The sequence below is a fragment of the Diadema antillarum genome, unplaced genomic scaffold (assembly GCF_040938485.1).
Source record: "Diadema antillarum isolate AM-2024a unplaced genomic scaffold, OU_Dant_1.0 seq00000722_RagTag, whole genome shotgun sequence".
In the NCBI taxonomy this organism is placed as follows: domain Eukaryota; kingdom Metazoa; phylum Echinodermata; class Echinoidea; order Diadematoida; family Diadematidae; genus Diadema; species Diadema antillarum.
This window is the reverse complement of record NW_027271625.1, coordinates 65,594-85,350: the sequence shown is the minus strand read 5'-3', so window position 1 is coordinate 85,350 and position 19,757 is coordinate 65,594. Positions and strand designations below refer to the sequence as shown.

Genomic DNA, 19,757 nt, shown 5'->3' with positions numbered 1-19,757 from the left:
TACAAAAAAAAGAGAATATTTTGTCAAATTTCAACAATGTTATAACTTAACGGATGTGTAAAGAAAAAATTTCCCAAAGAGGAGGCAATTTGCGTGGAGACATCTGTCACTTAATATATGCTCACGCCTTGATTATTGGCTGGTTTCCAGGACATATGCTCCATGTGTACATTCCTTCGATATCAAACCAGTGTTGAAATGTGATAACATTGCGGTGACAATGAAGTTTCGGGTGACACAAAAAAGAGAGGAAGAGGGTTTTTGAAATATAATAATTTATTGCTTGAAGATGAAAAATAAAAACAAGGTATACAAAATATTAGTAAAAAGGTCACAATAGAATGTGATGAATTTGATGATCAGTTAAGATGGGAAATATGTATTAAAAATAAAAATAAAACAATTCATCACATGGATTAAAACGTTGTACAGTAATGATAATTGTAGAGTAATGAATTGTGGTTGGATATCCGAAGAATCTTTTATTAAAAGAGGTGTACGGCAAGGATGTCCGTTATCAGCTCTTTTGTTTATTATTGTTGCAGAAATTTTAGCAGAAAAAATTAAGACATTTTAGTTCCCAATATTGAATCAGGTAAGGAGTGTATAAAATAACGCAATTTGCTGATGATTACAATTTTAGTCGATTCTGTTGATTTAAAGAAGTAAAGAAAGAAGTGGATTTTTTGTCAAAATCTAAGCTTATGAGATTGAATTTAGATATATCAAATATTGGCGATTAAAATCTCACTGAGGATGCCATAAAATGTCTTGGAATATATGTTGGCAAATGTTACAAAGAAGTCAAAAACCTTAACTCGGAAGGCAAATGGGGAACTTGAAAACTGATAAAAAGTACATTAGATTTATGGAGAATGAGAAAACTGACACTGTATGGAAAGGTGACCATTATTAAGCAATTAGTCATATTTCAGTTAGTATATACAGCTACAGCAGTACCTGTACCCTTAAAAATAATTTGATTAGTAAATGTATTACTGTATTCCTTTATGTGGAATTCAAAACGGGAAAAGGTAATAATGCACTGTATGCTTCAACCCAGAAACAAGAGTAGGACTTAGAATAGTCGATTTGTTTTCAAAACATTCGTCTCTTCTTTTATCATGGATGAAGAAGTATTTTTCTGGGGTACCAATGTCATGGAAGATTTCGTTTCAATATTGGACCCAGGAAATTGGTGGAATGCCTTTGTGTTTGAAATTTAATTGCAAGAAAAATGATATATTAGGGATATGCAGAAGAAGAAAAAATACCGGAGTTTTACATTGACCTTTTCTGCTAATGGTGTGAGTTCATGTACGTAGATATGTTTAATGTTAATGATATAAAGGAAGAAGTTGTTTGGAATAATAGTAATATTACATATGAAAAATGTTATGTTTTCAGAGATGGATAAGCTTAAATATTGCAGTGAAACAGATTACAGAAAATTGGGAATGAAAAGATGTTACATCCATAAATGAAACATTCCGAAATAAGCTGCTACTCGCCTTATTAAATTGTCGAAGTTGAAAAAGCATTCCTCAGGTTTTGGCTGGATAAGTTACGTAATTACATACAGACTCCTGTATGGTGCAAAACGAAGAATTTGATGTTATTGAGCTGTTAACCGGTGATCTAATCAGTGTTGAGAAAACGTCAGCTAAACATTATTAAAGATTACCTCTGCAAAGAAAAGAAAAAACAAGAACCTTCGTGTTTATATTTCTGGCAAGGTTATTTGGATCTACCCTGTGATTTTTACTGGAAAAAAGGTGTTGCAATATCAGTTTCATCAGATTAATGATAACAGAATAAAGCAATTTAATTTTCAGATTTTCTATCGAATATTGCCAGTAAAGACAATCTGTCTAAATGGAAAATGTTAAATGATAATTTGTGTATCATATGTAACTGTAAAAAAAAAAAACACTTGTCATTTTCTGCTGAAATGCCAAAAAAAGAAAAGAAAAAAGAAAAAGAAATCAAGATGTATTGGATTGTAATTTCGGTTTTAATTTTAGATATTTTAGATCTTGCAATTGATATCAATAAAAAAGTTACTATTCTCGGATATGACATAGGAAACAAAAAGATAAAATTAGTAAACTTTGTTTTGAATTATGCCCAATTCATTGTGGACGGGAATTATGTCAGAGAACACAATGAATTGCGATATTATATCAGTTTGAAGTACAACCAAACAAGATTTGATGATATTGGATTAAGAAGAATAGTAATTCCTTTGGTTGGTAAAATTGGTGCACCCTTAAATTACTTTTTTTTTTCCCGTCAAAACGGGTATGTTGAGTGCCTTTTGGGCAATTATTGATAAAGTGATTGTAAATATGTGAAGTCATGTGGAAAATAAAGTACCTCAAACAAAGAAAAAAAATATGTATACACTCAGCAAAAAAAGAAGAAGAAAGTAAACACTTTTTCAAGTTCATCTTTCTCATAGCCTACCTGGCTAAAAATGGTGTTTTATATGCTCAAAATGCAACTTCTTTTCCTGGGCATGTTGAATAAAATTTCAAATCTGAATGTCTCGTCATGTAGAAAAGAAACGCAAGTCTTCTGCTAGAATGGCAGACTCAAGAATGCAGAGCTGGGCTGACCCTTATCCACATGGCCTGGCTTTTGGAGTGGGAGTGGGAGCGGTGGCAGCAAAGATGCGAGTGGCCTCATCAGCCTCTACAGGACCACCTTTCCCGCCTACTGGAATACTAATCGGAGATCAAATTCATAACCTGTGTGACCAATCAGGTATTGTTATTCCACTTAATATAGGCTGTACTTTGAAGAGAATTGTTATTCCAATGTTTCTGTGTCTGTCCACCGACTTGGATTGAAGAAAACATTCTGATAAATCAGATGTCGTACTATTATGAGTTCATCATGCTCTGTCCCCCTTATTACAGAGCTGCCTACTCATAAATAATATACATGATTATCATCCGTTCCGTACAGGAAAGTGTAGGCCTGCATATTAAGTTTATGGGAGCTCAATCTGTTTGCCTTGTAGACTTGATTTTTTTTCTTTTCAGCCTGTGAAATAAAATGAATTCCAATTTGTAATTTGATATTAATGGTAAATAAATTGTAGGAAAAAAAAAGTCCCGTTCATCAGATTATACATGAACTCAGACCGAGTTAATCGAGCGCTGAAATTCGAACAAAAAGGCAAACCAAACCATGCAAAGACGTACCATACCATGTCAGATTATCGGCGTTCGAGCGCTCTGTGGAACGCTATTTGGACACGAGTCAGAGGGATTTTATTGAACCCACAATGTAGAATGTATAGGAAACATGTAGAAAATTGCCCACATAATGTGAAAATTGGACAGCGCCCGTAAATGTTGATACGCCACATGCACTGAATTAAATGTGAAAAATAATTCGCAAACATCGACCACTAATCGGGGATCTTAGAGGATTTCAACATAGATTGTAAATTGTTAAGCACGCGATCCCAAAATAAGGTAGGCCTAATTACGAAAAACAGCAACAACAAAAACCTCTTCAGAAAATTTTACCAAAAAAAAAAAAAAAATGAACTCTCCGTATACAGGTACTACAGCCGAAATAAACTACACAGAGTTTAGTGTACCTTATTTCTACATTTCTATGTTGTGGTTGATGTATGCAACTTTCTAACTACGTATAGTGGGCGTTTCTACATTTTGTGGTTGAACTTTTCTACGGTTATGGGCGATTTCTACATTGTGGTTGATGTATTTCTACACTATAGTGGGCGTTTCTACATTTGTGGACGTTTCTATTTCTGTGGGTCCAACAGAGTCTCACACGTTTTGCAGCCAGAGCCGTACAGTAATTAGAGAGAGTGCGGCCAACCAAGAAGATACTAGCAGGCACCATGTTGTGGACCAAGGGTGTGTATGCGCGGGCGCATGTAGCCACCTAAATCTAGTAACCTTCTGTCAAGGACCTCTCGCTGAATGGTGAAGAGAGCCGAGGTCAGCGCTGGGCTCGCTTCGCTCGCCGGTTCTCAGCGAGAGGGCCTTAACAAAAGGTTTACAGCCACCGTGCGTTTGCCAGCTCCTCGAAATGGTAGGGTGGGTGTCTGGTGATGAGAGTTCTGTAGTACGGTATCCATCGACCGGATTTGTGTGAGCATTGAATGCTACTGAAAAAGAAATAGATAAATTGTTCGAAGTTCAATAGAAATGTTTAAGAATTGTTGTCTGATTTTTTTTTTTAATATGAATACTCAGTAATGTATCAGTGTATTGGATTTACTTCAAAATTAGTTTCGATATTATGATTCCCAAATTCGTTGTTACAATACTTGATTTACTCTTTCATCAAATACCAGTGGTGGATCCAGGTGGGGTGCACTGGGCGCGAGTCCCCCTAATTTTTTTTTTTAATCAAATGCAATAAAAAAGGAAAAGTGGAGGGGGAGCGTGCGCCGCCTGTAATTTTGTATAAAGGTGCCCCTCCCCTTTGCAGAATCCCCAGATCCGCCTCTTACATATTACTGATTATTATTCTGTGGTCCGTGATTTCTAATAAGGAACCAAATCAATCACCCACACAGAACAATGAACTTGGAATTTACATACTAGGTTTTCCCATTCATTTTCAAACTTTTTTCATTCAATTTCACAAATGTTCACCTCAATTTTGTCGCGGGATTTCGGGAATAGGCCAGTCTTACTTTCAAACTCGTCTTTCGTCGTTCATTTTCAAATAAAGTCCCTTCATTTTGTCATACATTTTCGTCATTTAATTTAAAGTTCAAATTCGTAAGTCTCCCTCGCAGCACTCAAACAAGCAGGATCGATTTCCTCCTTTGTCAATCATTTTCGTTAAATTTTCATTCATATTCGTCTGATAATATAGATTTTATTATCCATTTTCGCACTTTTGTCATTCAACTTCAGAAATTTATTATTCAATTTCGTCCCGAGAAGCACGTGGAACGCAAGTCCTAACTTCAGTTTCGTCAATTGTCATTGTAATTCGTTTTTGTTAAAACATTTTCGAAGACATAGCATTCAAAATCGTCAATTGTCATTCAAATTCATCCCTCCCGCTGACGGATCCCAGAATGTGAAGATCAAGTTCGTTTTTGTTCACACAATTTCATTAATTTTTCATTTCACAATACGATGAGACTCCAACATGTAAAATCTCTACGACTGGCACTAAGACCCAGTCCTACGACTGGAAGCTAGTAAGGCTGGTGACGTCACACCTCCGGTCTTAGGCTGCGGTCACAACTCAGAGGGGTGACTAACCGATTTGTACCCTGCTCGGTCGCCGCTGAAATTTTGGCCCCGCTCAGCAGTTTTTGGAGATGTCGAGCAGGCTATACAACCCCAGCGTTGCCCGAGCGATGCCCTGTCGATTTCCCGTCGGTCACCAGTCAACTTTAGGCTTGAAATTTGCGAAATATGAGGATTTCTCCGCACAGAGACTAAGCAGTCACCGAGCGATGCCCCATTGGCAACTAACGATGTCCCACCGACCACCGGCCGACTTTTACGAAATTGCTCAGAGACCGACGGGTGATCGATAGGTCATCTACCAGCGTCCCGTACGCGTACCGGCGGCCACCCGCCGGTCTCTGCCGGAAGTTTCTCACGAGCTACCTGGGTTTATTCCTATAACTATGTGATTTGTGATTTGATAGTTAATTTATTAATTTATTAATTGATTAATCATGATAAAACTCGAGGCGAAACATTTAAGAGTTAAATTACCAACCTCAAAACCTCAGCTTTGTGAAACCACAGATAACTAGAAATTATAAAATCAAACAAAAGGGAGGAAAACCCAAGATGGAACAAAGGTTAGAATAGATTAGAATTTTTGTTTTACAGTATTTTTTTATTCCTACTTGATTTCATATTTTCATTTTCCCGTCTTTTGTCATTCATTACCTCTTCTTTGAAGATAACCAAACTATACCTACGTCTGCATATCGACACTAACTTTCAGCTGTCATCTCCTTTTGGCCCAAAGAGGTTGTCCCTGTCTTCCATGTCCCTCATCTTAACTGAGATGCTGAGATGTCGGTGGAGTTTCCTTGCCTCTATCCCTCCCCCTGCTTCTTCCACATTGCCATGGTTTCTCTTCTTCATCTTATAGTCCCTGGTTCCTTCAGTGCTTCTGTCATTTCATCGTTATTATTTTAGTCCCTAAATCGCTCGACGGCGACCGCTAGATCTATGCCCTTGGTTTTCTTCTATGCTTTTGTCATTTTTGTCCCTATCATTTTTGTTTTCTAAATCGATCGGCGGGTACCGCTCGATTAGGTCAGTGCCTGAGCGGTTGCCGCTCGGACACCGAGCGTATTTTGGGCAGGGAGGGAAAACTGGACGGTTGCCGCTGAAATTTGAACTCCGCGTTAAAACTTCAGCAGCGACCGACCGATGCCCTAAAAACCAGTGGTGCCTGGTCGGTCTTCGGTCGATCGTTGTCGGACCGAAATTGGCTAAAAACTCGCCGACCGGTCGCCAAGCAGGGTGATTTTTTGGGTTGTGACCGTAAGACCGATCAGATCATATAGTGTGCTGCGGGCTTTAGGCGCATTCTTCTCACGCCACCTTCTCGCATGCGGTAGGGCACTTGTACGCTATGAGCACAAGGGAAGTGGTCCACTTTTGGCTCGGTATTGTTTGGTATTGATATTGCTCCATCATGGATTTTCCATGGAAACCTGGCTGAGTATATTCAGCACTCGTCTTCAATGGTTTAAGGAGCGTTCGAGCTGTCCTCTGGCTCGGGTATGGTACGGTCAAAGAGATGGCACGGTCCGCTTTAGGAGAGTGCTTGAACGCACCGAACACATGCATGATGCAGCTTTGTTTCCTGTACACTTCCCTATGTAGAAGCAGAAGAAGACGACGACGACGACGACGACGAAGCAGAAGCAGAAATAGAAGAAGAAGGCGACGACGACGAAGCAGAAGAAGAAGAAGAAGAAGGCGACGATGACGAAGCAGAAGAAGAAAAAGAAGGCGACGATGACGAAGTAGAAGAAGTAGAAGACGAAGACGACGACGACGACGACGAAGCAGAAGCAGAAGAAGAAGAAGAAGAAGAAGATCCAGGAATAGAGTTGTGGAATGAAATCAAAGAAGGAATGGAGGCCATCTTCAATCTACCAGACGACGGACTGAGTGTCATAAGAAAGTCTCTTATTGAGCTAATGACGACACCACTTGACAAGCTAAATGACCTGGTAAGATATGCTGTGCGTGTAAAATCTATTTGTTTTCAAAAGAATATTCTACTGTAATAAAACCGAGTGAAAAATCGCAGAAGTGCGAATCTTAGGTCCAAAGTAGTATTTAATAATTCTCGATTGGTCAGTGTATAGCACAGATAACCATGAAGGCAACTTACTGCAATTCTGACCTGATATCAGTTCATGTTTTGGTATTTCTCTTTTTTTCATCATTCATCTAATTTAAAATCTTATAGAAGCTTTCAGTCTTGAATTGACATCATCTGTAAAATTTGCCTAATTTTATGTACACATGCATGTTGAAGCATATTATTAACAGTCCATTATATTTCAACAGTGGCTAACATAAGCCAAATGCAAATTTCGGGTGCCGGAACACTTTGTTTGTTTTTTTTTCGTTTGTTTCTTTCGTCTCGTAGAACCCCCCCCCCCCCCAAAAAAAAAAAAAAAAAAATACATCCCGCAAGAAAACTTGATTTTAAAGTCGAACAGGGCTCGTACGTTTATAAAAATAAATGCCAGCTGCAACAGAGACATAGCTATTGATACTTGTGTCATTCAGAATTGATCGATCATATCCGACAAAATGATTTATGCATGACATTATGAACAGAAACCCGCTGATGAGAAACCCAAATACATGTAGCTGCAATGAGGTCTTAGGATTTTCATTCTCCTTTAGGTGCTAGAGACTTCAAACAAGGTGACAAAACTTTATGGGTTTGTAATGGCACTCGGAGCACACGATGGGGAAAGTCCAATTAGTCAATTGCAAATGAATCTGTTTTGTTTAATCACACTTTCATAGCTTCAGTCGGCTGTTTACCATCTCATCGTTGGCGATGAAAGTTCGAAGGTGTCATGTGATGCTCTGGATGAGGTGCTCGGAGGAGTCAGTCTCAACGCCCATAAGAATCTCCTGAGAGTGGCGGGATTTGTATTTGGGGTGAGAATCTATCCTCAGTAGGCCTACAGTACCCCCTCCCTCCGTTACATTGTATATAAGTGTTCCGTATTTCAGACCTTCTTTTTTCAAATACGAAACTCCGAGGCAGCAAAAAGGCATGAGCACAATATGTCTTCTGCATGAATTTTTAATCCTAATGCACGACATGCCTACTTTACAAGGACGTCGTGACAAATCAAACAGAACTAAGTAACGAGGGAGCAGTTTAGGTACCATGAGGGCCGTTGGCAGAATCGTGATGCATTATTCACAAGGGTTATCCAGTGGAAAAATGGAGGAACAGTGTCATACAGTTTTGCCAACGGGGAGATGATGCAAACGTACAATAACAGTTGTCATCGTGCCCCAGTTTTCAATTTCCAAGACACTCCTAATCATAATAATGACAGGACATGGTTTTTGAATCTGAGTAACCACATAGGGTCGTATATATCAATTGTTAGTTATTGCGAACTATAAAAAGACAAGCGAAATATACGAATAATCATTTTTTTTTCTTGTGAAGTGTAGACTTGAAATGTACGATTACAGTGGTCGCTTTGAATTGAATTGAATTTAAACCTGAAAAAAAGTTAACACACAAAACCAAGAATTTCTTATTTTTGCTAATTCACAGGAAGCGGAAGTGACGTATCCTGGTTCGGACAAGGATGGTGTGCTCAACTGTTTAGCTGACCTTTTGGATGTCATGGCAGGTGAGACTGCTCGAAGTTCTTTTCATCAAATATCAGATATATTTCACCATCTGACGACAAATGACATTCTGTATCGGTATGAAATATAATACAATGATTATCTACACGATACATTGTCATACAGCACAATAATGTGTAGTTATCGCCAGAGGTAACAGTTGGTTAAGTGTTGTTTATTATCAATTATCGAAACTTCAAAATAAGTAATGAAATACCTTGGAAGATCAAAACCTGGTAATGAGTGACTTCTGGTATCTTTGCGGTGTTGCCCAAATCTATTAATTTTGCGTTGATTTATGTATTAATACAAAATGTCTATATAGGCCTATACATCTCTATATGTATGCGTGTGTATGTGTATATACATTATATCATAGAGAAGTGGTATGTACACTTACAAACATGATGTAGAACATTACAGCGGTAACAATAACGATGATAAAATGATCCTGACTGTATGATAATTACAGCAATGAAAAAAAAAAGAGAACTACAGAGAAATTGGTACATGCCTTTGTTTCTCTTATAGTATAGATTCGTGAAATATTCTTTTGGATGACCTCGTTGATAGAGAGGTAGGACAATTGCAGATAGTTTTCTGTTCGACTGATTAAAAAAAATTGTTCTTTTATGCCATAGAGTTGTAATCAACACAATTTCTTCCTATTTCTATTATGCAAGTGCTCCATGCTGATACTCGCGTATGAGAAACCTCCACTCTTCTGACTGTTGTCTGATAATGATTTACTTAAAATACCAGTTTTTCACCTATTCATATAATATAGGAACAATTATTTTGATCGGCAGCGCTGTTTTGTGGCGTATATGTTGCATGACTGACTTGGGATTTGAGATAAACACTAAGCAATGTTTAAAATTCTGGGGGTAAAAATCTTTTATTGTATAAGACGGGGAGTAATGTCAAGGGCATAGACCATCTGGAAAATTATAACGGGTTACATAAACGTATCGACAGTAATTGTCACGATAGTATGACAGTAACGACAATAAGATCATACTATCATGAAAGTAATATGCAACTCGTGGTTACTTTGCGTCTTCAGTGCTGCATGACTTACTTTCAGAAGAAATTTGGCTGTTGGCCCAGTGCAGGTTTCGAAGAGCGCTGTGTCCATATTATTATGTCTTGCGAGTCTTCGTCCATTTTCTTTTTCTTATAGCTCTCAGTAAAGACCAGTGTCGTAAGTTGCTGCAGTGCACAGAGACCGAGAGATCAGCATTAATGGAGATGGTAATACATCGTACTTCCTTTCCATTTATTACGTGTCTGTGTGTTTGTTTGTGTGTTGCGTGTCTGTATGTTTGTTTGTGTGTTTGTTTGTGTGTTTGCGTTTGTGTGTGTGTGTGTGTGGATGTTTGTGGGGCGCGGTAATTACGTTAACCCCATATGGTGGCATATTTCCGGAAAGAAAAGGATGTTAAAGAGTTTTATTTTAGTATCATAAAATTTGCCTATGTTATAAGAACCTGCTTCCTTATAAAAATGGAGGGTATGATGCGCAATGTACATCAGATGACTTCCAATTTTCCGTAAGAAAGGGATAGAGAAGAATTTTCTTCATTTGGCTTGTTTTCGGTAAACTTGGAGAATGTGAGCAACAGATCATAATATTAACTATTTAAACGGAAGTGAATCCATTAAAATTATCATGTTTATGCAAATGCAAACCATAAAAGCATTTGTTGTGGTCATGGAACAACTGACGTCGACTGCGTGTTAATTCAAAGTGTTATTTGAATATTCCTGAATAATCATGTGTGAAAGAGACAACATCAACTACCACGGAATGATAATGAAAAGCAACCTATTTTTAAGATATATCACGTATGGGCCAACAAATAAACCATATATATAGAGAGACTCTCTACTATAGTGGCTTAAAATGTATTTTGCACATGTACGATGAGCTATGTCGTATTTTAGGTTCGTCATTTCCACTGAAGAACATAATTCCGCTCGTACACGCATCTCGTACCATCTCCCTAAAAAAAAGAGGAAAAAAGAGGAAAAAAGCACCCAAATACAGCTTAATTTACTTTGCAATTAATTAAGCGTATCTTTGATTTCATTTTTCTTTGTCTTCAGCTTGCGAAGTTTATGTCGGTAGACCGTCTTCCTCTGGACCAAACCCGGGTCACCGGTCTCACCGAGGAGTTCCCGCACGTGGAATCGCTGCTGGTCAGCGTCGGCTTACATCGTGAGAGAATGGATGAGAAGTGGTATCTCTGCCAAGGCAGCCAGCAGACTTGGGGCGAATCTGTTACTCCCGGTGAAATGCTGGCAGTGATTTTTGCTCTCTGGGGCCAGTAATCTAACTTAGTGAAGACCGGCGGCAAGCTTAACAAATGACATTATCATATAGCAAACAATATTGTATGCATCTTTAGTTCAGCTCGTGTGACACTCATCCATAATCGCATTCCATATTGAATAAATATCATATATAAATGTTCAAGATGCCTATTGTTTCTAACAAAAGTTTATTTTCTTTATCTCTCACTTATGCTCTCTATACCCATCAATGTAAGATTAAGGAATATTACAGGAAGTAATCTTAGGTGTACATATGAGTCCATAATTCTTTGCCTTCTGGATACATTCTTTGAAGTAGATTGAAAAGGAGGTTTGGGATGTAATTTAGTTGTGAAACACCTAGGTATGTTACGAAAGATTCCCTCTATCACATGATACGCTATATAGGAGTAACCGTAACAGAATGAAAGTTATGGACAAGGATATGACATGTAAAACTGTCTGCCTGTACCTATTCAAAATTCTAACAAACTGCGATGCACCGGAGACCATTCCCACATGATAAAAATTACCGCAGGAATGGTGTTCTGTGTATGCAGAACCTTGTTATTTTGAAGGTTGATTTAAAATAAGAAAGAATTCGATATAGTTAGGGTTCATTATCCGAAAATGAATAAGACTTCTTAGGCTGAATATTAAATAAGGTTCGTTAGTAACATATGAGTAAGAAAATGAAATAGTGAATGAAAGAGAATTACTTGCAAATGAAGTTAAATATGATATAAATTTAGTTAATAATTATCATAATTGATTGATGCACACATCCTTTCTTCGAATCACATGTACATTGTAATCCGCAAATAGACACGTTTTGTTTTCAACACTGAAAAGACATTTGATTATGTATGAAATTATGTTGAAGAAAATCAAATCAAATTTGATTATCTATTGTCCAACATAATGATAATAATAATGATAATGATAATAATAATAATAAGGTCTTATTTACCAAGGGTAGCCTCTTCAGTGTTACCACTGCTCTATCAGAGGGCCCTGCCATTACTATTACCCTAGCGTGGCCAGGTACCCATTAATACACCTGGGTCGAGAGGGACATGGTGGGCAAAAGCATCTTGTCCAAGGACATCAGCACTGGCCGGGATTCGAACTCGAGTCCTCCGATCGGGAGTTGGAAGTCTTATCCACTATGCTCTTAGTACATTTATATGTTATACGTTATATGTTATGGTCTTTTGGTCATGTTTGGTCTTTGAGTGAGCATCTACTAGTACGTCATGCAAGGTCTATCTTGATATGATGATGCGGAGGAGGAGAAAGGAGTGTGTAAAAGTAAGCAGCAGGAGGAGGAGTAAAAATTGATTTTCATGTATTATTATCTTATTACTTTGCTGTTATCAATACCAGTATCGTAATCATTCACTCAAATGTCAATTACTCAGATAGAATCAGAATTGAATCAACAACGTATTTGAATCAGTTATTCAGATTCTCCGCCGAGTCAGACAGATTCTTTCTCTCTCTCTCTCTCTCTCTCTCTCTCTTCAATATTCATGCTATTTTACTCTAACACTGTATACTTACGGAATATAGTCTGTAATGGATCATCTTTTTTTTTTCAGTAGAAATATCTAGATATTGATTTTCAATGAGATACGAATGCGTTTCTGGTGAAGGTGACAATGACAAATTTCTTAAAGGTGGTTAAGTGTGAAAATTATGTTTTAAGTAGGCCTATAATATGATATAAGTTTTCAAGCTTTTTGATATTCATATCTTCTTTAACACTGTACGGAATATACTCTGTTATAGATTATCTTGCTTTTTTTCAGTAGAAATATTCAGATATTGATTTTCAATGAGATACGAGTGCATTTCTGGTGAAGATGACAATAACAGATTTTTGTCAGGTGGTTAAGTGTAAAATTTATGTTTTAAGTAGGCCTATAGCATTTTATAATTTTTCAAGTTTTTCAATATTCATATTTACCCTAAGGGCCTAACACTGTGCGGAATATACTTCGTAATAGATCATCTTGGTGGTTTTTTTTTTTCAGTTGAAATATCTAGATACTGATTTTTAATGAGATACGAATACATTTCTGGTGTAGGTGACAATGAACATTTTCTTTAAGGTGGTTAGGTGTGGAAATTATCTTTCAAGTAGGCCTATAATATGATATAATTTTTCAAGTTTTTAATGTTTATATTTACTCTAACACTTTACGGAATATATTCCGTAATATATTACGTTGTGGTTTTTTTTTTTCAGCAGAAATATCTAGATACTGATTTTCAATGAGATACGAATACATTTCTGGTGAAAATGACAATTACAATTTTCTTTAAGTTGGTTAAGTGTGGAAATCATGTTTTATGTAGGCCTATAATATTACATGATTTTTAAAGCTTTTTAATCTTCATATTTACCTTAACACGGTACAGAATATACTCTAAAATAGTTTACAATGTCTTTTCAAATTTCAAAATAAAACAAATAAACATAAATGTTTGCAGTTTTCCTCTTGTCATCGATGATTCTCATTTCCTTCATGAATAGGATTATGTTTATTTGGTAAGAAATATGATATTCTGTGTCGAAGTGCGAATGCCCGGAGAATTGTTGTACTGGTCATCTTGAATGAGAATCAAATATGTCTAAATATGTTCACAACTGTTTTTGAGGTAGAGGAAAAATTAAATATGAGACTTATCATCGATTGTTTTCAAAATATGGAGCACGAACATTCTCAAAGAGAAAGACAGAAAGGGAGGAAATGACGTAAGGGCTGAACTGTTAGTTTATATGTCTCAGTGTATGGAGATTTAGAATTATGATTAATACCTTATGGCATTTTATTTGAATAGGGTGCTTCTGGAAATGCTAAACTACATCGTTGTGTGTGTTGTTGCATGGTAAATCCATTCTAATCGAAATACACATTGCAAAAATAAGTTGCTGGCACAATACGAAGTGTGAATATACATAGATTTGGGAATCATTACTTTAACAGTCGTTTTAGTTTGCTGTCTTTCCTGTTTTTACAAAATTATTTCAAAAGAAGGAGTTCGCACTTCATGTTATGGCTTGCGCAGTTAACTTTGTTTGCTTGGACCGGCAACATTCCATACGAAAATACGATCTGGAAAAAAAAGACCAACTAGTGTTGAAACGGAGAGTTGAAAAAACGCAAACTAGCATGGATACGTGAGCAAGTTCCATTAAATTCTCATTTCCAGTGGCAACAGAAGGAATTGTTTCTTAATTCTCACCCGAGAACTTTCTTCACGATTAAGTAAAAAAAAACACTATCACGTTATTCGATGTCAAAGGTGTTGTTGAAGAGCTAGATAAAAGGAGTATTGGGGGTGGCGTTAATCATTTAGGCTGGTTTAACTCCCGTATATGCAATAAGAGTCCGGGGCAAGAGGCAAGCAATGTCAGAGGGAAAATACTTGAAGTAAAATAGAATGTGTTCATTACGGATGTGAGAAAAAAAAACCTAGCACAAGTATGGTTTTTCCCCTTAAAAATCATAAAGTGTGTGAATGCTAGAAAGCACAGCAACCCTGTCCTTTTATTTTTATAACGTAGAAAAGCATGTGATGGCATTTGACAGCTTCAGATTTCATTTCATTCATCAAGTTTCCACACAAATCATACAGTGTTATATTTGCAACATCCTTCCACGACAATGTAATTAACACATAGATTATAATCTCAGTAAATTATAAAGACTATGATAACATTTACATGGCAAAAAAAGAATCAATTAAAATCAACCTCAAGTACATTTAAATTATCTTTGTCTCCTTCCAAAGACTTGCTACACTTCTCTGATTGACAAATTTTCAAATATTCCAACAAAAGTAAGCGCCAGATTTTTGAATTTCAGTTCTTAAAAAAAAATGAAAAAAGCTCCCTCGAATATGACGAGGTATCTTGCCACCCTTACATTGCTTGGTCCCTTCTATAGACTTAGTACACTTTGGGGAAATGACAATTTCCGAATTTTCAATTTTCATGTCAATTCTAAAAACGCAAAAGCCCGTCGAGCGGGATGGGGAATCCCCCTCCCACACCCTCCCCCTAAGCTCTACCTCACTAGACATTGTACATAAACAGATATGATGCACACTCGGAATAAGAGCTAAATTCTGTGATTTAGCTATTAATTAACACTACAATGAAAAAGCCCTATTTGTTTTCATTATTTTTTTGGGGGGGGGGGGAGGGTGGAAAAAATTCAAGTATTGCACTGAAAGTTTGCACCAGATCCCTGAATTTCAGGTCTGAAAATGCAAAATCCTTCTGGTGGGAGGAGAAATGCCCCTTATGTACACCCTCGTGTGCATGCTTTTTCTGCTTGATTACTTAACAGACAGGGTTCATGATATTCAGTGGAAGAATTTGATACAGGAAGTTTATTTGAATGATAACATTTTATAGGCAAATTGTTCAATTATAATTTACATCAAAATATATTGCTACCTTAGATAAGTAGGACTGTTTCAAGTCGATAAAACACGCAAAAACATGCATCAAATTGCACCATTTATAACATCAAAATGCAAAAAGTTCTCACCGTGAGAGGGGGGACCTCCCCCTTCGCTTGCTCCGCTCGCTCTTGCTCGGTCGCGTTCATGATATTCATTGTAAGAATTAATACAAGAAGTGTATTTCGATGATACCATTTTATAGGCGAATTATTCAATAATCTACATCAAAATATTCTTTTACCTTAAAGAAGTGGAACTGTTTCAAGTCGATAAAACACGCAAAAACACGCAGCAAATTGCACCATTTATAATATCAAAATGCAAAAAGTTCTCACCGTGGGAAGGGGGACACCCCCTCCCACCCAGAAGTTTGTTTCAATAATACCATTTTATAGGCAAATTGTTAAATGATAATCTACATCAAAATATACTGCTACCTTAAACAAGACCTAGTGGGACTGTTCCAAGTCGATAAAACACGCAAAAACATGCATCAAATTTCACCATTTACAACATTAAAATGCAAAAAGTTCTCGCCGTGGGAGGGGGACACACCCTCCCCCTCGCTCGCTCCGCTCGCTCTTCCTCGGTCGCGTTTATGATATTCAGTGTAAGAATTAATACAAGAAGTGTATTTCGATGATACCATTTTATAGGCGAATTATTCAATAATCTACATCAAAATATTCTTTTACCTTAAAGAAGTGGAACTGTTTCAAGTCGATAAAACACGCAAAAACATGCAGCAAATTGCACCATTTATAACATCAAAATGCAAAAAGTTCTCACCGTGGGAAGGGGGACACCCCCTCCCACCCCTCCCCCCTCGCTTACTCCGCTCGCTCTTCCTCGGTCGCGTTTTTGATATTCAGTGTAAGAATTAATACAAGAAGTGTATTTCAATGATACCAGTTTGTAGGCAAATTATTCAATAATAATCTACATTAAAATATTCTTTTACCTTAAAAGAAGTAGGACTGTTTCAAGTCGATAAAACATGCATCAAATTGCACAATAGCTTATTCACAATATCAAAATGTAAAAAGTTCTCACCGTGGGAGGGAGACACCCCCCCCCCCCTCCCACACTCCACCCCCCCCCCCCCCCCCCCCCTCGCTCGCTCCGCTCGCTCTGGCCCGGTCGTTTCACTCTGTCGCGTACTAACCGCCCCCCCCCCCCCCCCGAAGATCAAATCCTGGCTACGCCGTTGCACGCAGGTGCACCTGGACAAGCGTGCGTGCACACACACACACACACACACACAACAAAGAGAAGAGAATGAGAAAGAGAGGAAAGGAGAAAGCACCAACAAGACCGTCATAGGGAGAGTATCAATGGCGGTGCCTGCAGCAGCAAGAGAAAAGAAATGTGAGAGAAAAGAATTGAAAATGAAACCATGTGGACCTGTTCTGCAATCATGCCGAAGAATAATCTATATCACTGTTAGTATTATCAAATCATCCTTTAAATCATATCAATTCATGTTATTGAGTCACCAGAGTATTGCAAAAGAAGTTTGTTTTTAAGCTTACGTTTGAATGAATAGCATCCGGGTATTCGTTGTATTTCACTATCTAAAGAATTCCAAAGTTTGGGCCATTATAAATAAAAGTATTCTGCAGTATTCGTAATCTAGTTTTCGGTGTATTAGGTAAGTATGGTACATATCACTCTGTCGTGTTGGATATCTATGTATTTCTTTATTTTTCTTATATAAAAGCTCCAAAACTGCAGGCAAAACACAATTATTCAAATTATAGGCCTACATCAAAATTCCGTAAAAATTACATAAATACACTTCAAACTCTCTTTTGGGTGAACAATAACTTCTCAATATTAATTTTGGCTGAACTTCCACACGCTAATATTCCATAATCTAAATATGGTGAAATTATAGTTTAATCACAGTCAAATAAAACATCAAAAGCATCTTTCTCGGAAACTGCTTTAAATCCCTCCCCCCCCCCCAAAAAAAAAGAGTTATACATTTGAAATTTAGATGCCACCATTGCTGCATGAGAAAAGAAAATAAAAAAAGAACATGACAAATAACAAAACAAAACAAAAACCAACAAAATCCAAACGTCTATAAATCGTCCAAAACCGTCATTTTGATTAGTTTGATGACAGGTCCAAGCCAGACCTTCACTGCTTAAGTCGTTGGGGGCGCTGTTTTCCGGGTCTGTCATGAACAGTTTACTTCTTTCCCCCCCCCCCCCTCTCTCTCTCTCTCTCTCTCTCTTCCTTCCATTGGTCTCTTCTAGACTGATGTAACCACAACGGATGAGGAGGTCATTTTTGCTTTCATTATAGCCTATAATTATATCCACACTAGCCCTCACACATCAATACTCTCAATCTTTGCCATGAAACACACACACTTTGTTTTTCACACACACTTTTTTGTTTTGTGATATTCTTTATTTGAGTTCCATTCAATATCAAATCCATATTAACAATGAAATCAATATTACCAACAACAAAAACTTATGCTACTGAATCATTTTTCAACCATACAGTACATCATATTTGAGGGTTTTTTTCCAAATCATACTATGTTTTTATAAAAAAAAATGCATGAAATTCTGCATAACTCTCAGAAAAGCTATTTTGATCAGCCTAATGAAGCTAATCCAAATGTGCCTTATTACACACATACCCAAAAAAAATTGTGCTACTAAATCTTTTTTAACATAACTTCCCTTTTTGTTTTTGCAGAGCACACGCCATATACATAAATATATCAGATGAAGTATAACTCTTAAAAGTGAAAAAAATGTCTTGATCAACTTGATCAGATTGCTCAATATCCGCTTCATTACCAAAATCATCTTAACCTCTCTTGAGAATACAGCATTTCCCAAAACGTGTCGTACAAAAAGCATGCTTAAATTAACCGAACAAAACTCATCATTTTTATTCAACCTATCAACCTACCCCCTCCCCCCGTACAAAACACAATAACCATAACTATGTGTATATCATCAAAACAAACCATATTCCTGCCTAACCTCTTAACCATTACTCTATTACCTAACTATAAGTACATCTACCTAACCCCGACCATCCCCACTTATTTCCCCACTAACATACCCCCCCCCCCCCCCCTTTCCCGGTAACTTTCCCTCAACACCCACACCCATATATACACAAAACATCAACAAAAAACAATAACAAACATACCCACAAGTGCGCACTCACAAACACCAACACTTGCACACCAATCACACTACATATACATGTATGTGGTATCATGGTTACCTGTTTCCAAGACAGTTAAACACACACCAAAAACCAAAGCTAACTAAACGTTTGACATGGGAAAGACAAAAAAAAGTGACCACCATAATGCTGATACATACTGATTCCTAAACATTAATATGGGACAAACCGAAACTGACCATACACCTGACGTGGGGGAAGAAAGATAAAAAAAAATATAAATATATAATTCATACTATCAATGAGGGCTCCTATCCCCAGCCAACAATGAGGATAAATCAATGAGAAAAAAAAAACCACACACACACACACATACACACACACAAACACACATACGCAAACATGATTATAGATGCCAACGGGAAGGGGGGATTTGACCCATGAACTCGTGATTAAGAAGAATGAGACAATGGCTCATTTAACTTTTTTTTTCCTGATATATTTTGATATCCCTGATTGGGCTCTTGTCACTCCACTTTATATACAAAATTACAAAACATGCTGTCAATGATCTAAATTCCACATTTAATTCCTGCCAAGTATACAGAGAGCCAGTCTGATTTTGGAAATGTAGGTGCTTGCAAAGAAACGATTTCAATTGTCCCTGCATTATAGTTACTTGATTGCAACATGAAGCCTACAGTTGAAGACAATCAGCATACCATTATTTTATACTTAATCATTACTCGTTTTTACGAGGATTGTTTTGTAAGACTTTAATGACAAATTTTTGATTGAATTAAGAAAAGATGCTGAAGTGGAGATTGTGGTATCCGTGAGTAAAGTTTATTTCGCAAATTTTCTTTTTTTAATGATCTATATTTTTTATTATTTTTTTTATTCCCGTCCTTCAATTGA

The 19,757-nt window shown here is 37.1% G+C and overlaps 1 protein-coding gene across 1 annotated transcript in view; it reads left to right on the top strand.

The window, feature by feature from the left end:
- Positions 1–11,216, top strand: part of LOC139738117 (uncharacterized) — a 162,592-nt gene extending 151,376 nt beyond the window's left edge. Inside the window, exons 9-10 of the mRNA XM_071648781.1 lie at positions 10,066–10,136; positions 10,992–11,216. Of these exons, the coding sequence (XP_071504882.1) occupies positions 10,066–10,136; positions 10,992–11,216 (296 nt within the window). The remainder of the gene's footprint in view (positions 1–10,065; positions 10,137–10,991) is intronic.
- Positions 11,217–19,757: the final 8,541 nt, after the last annotated feature.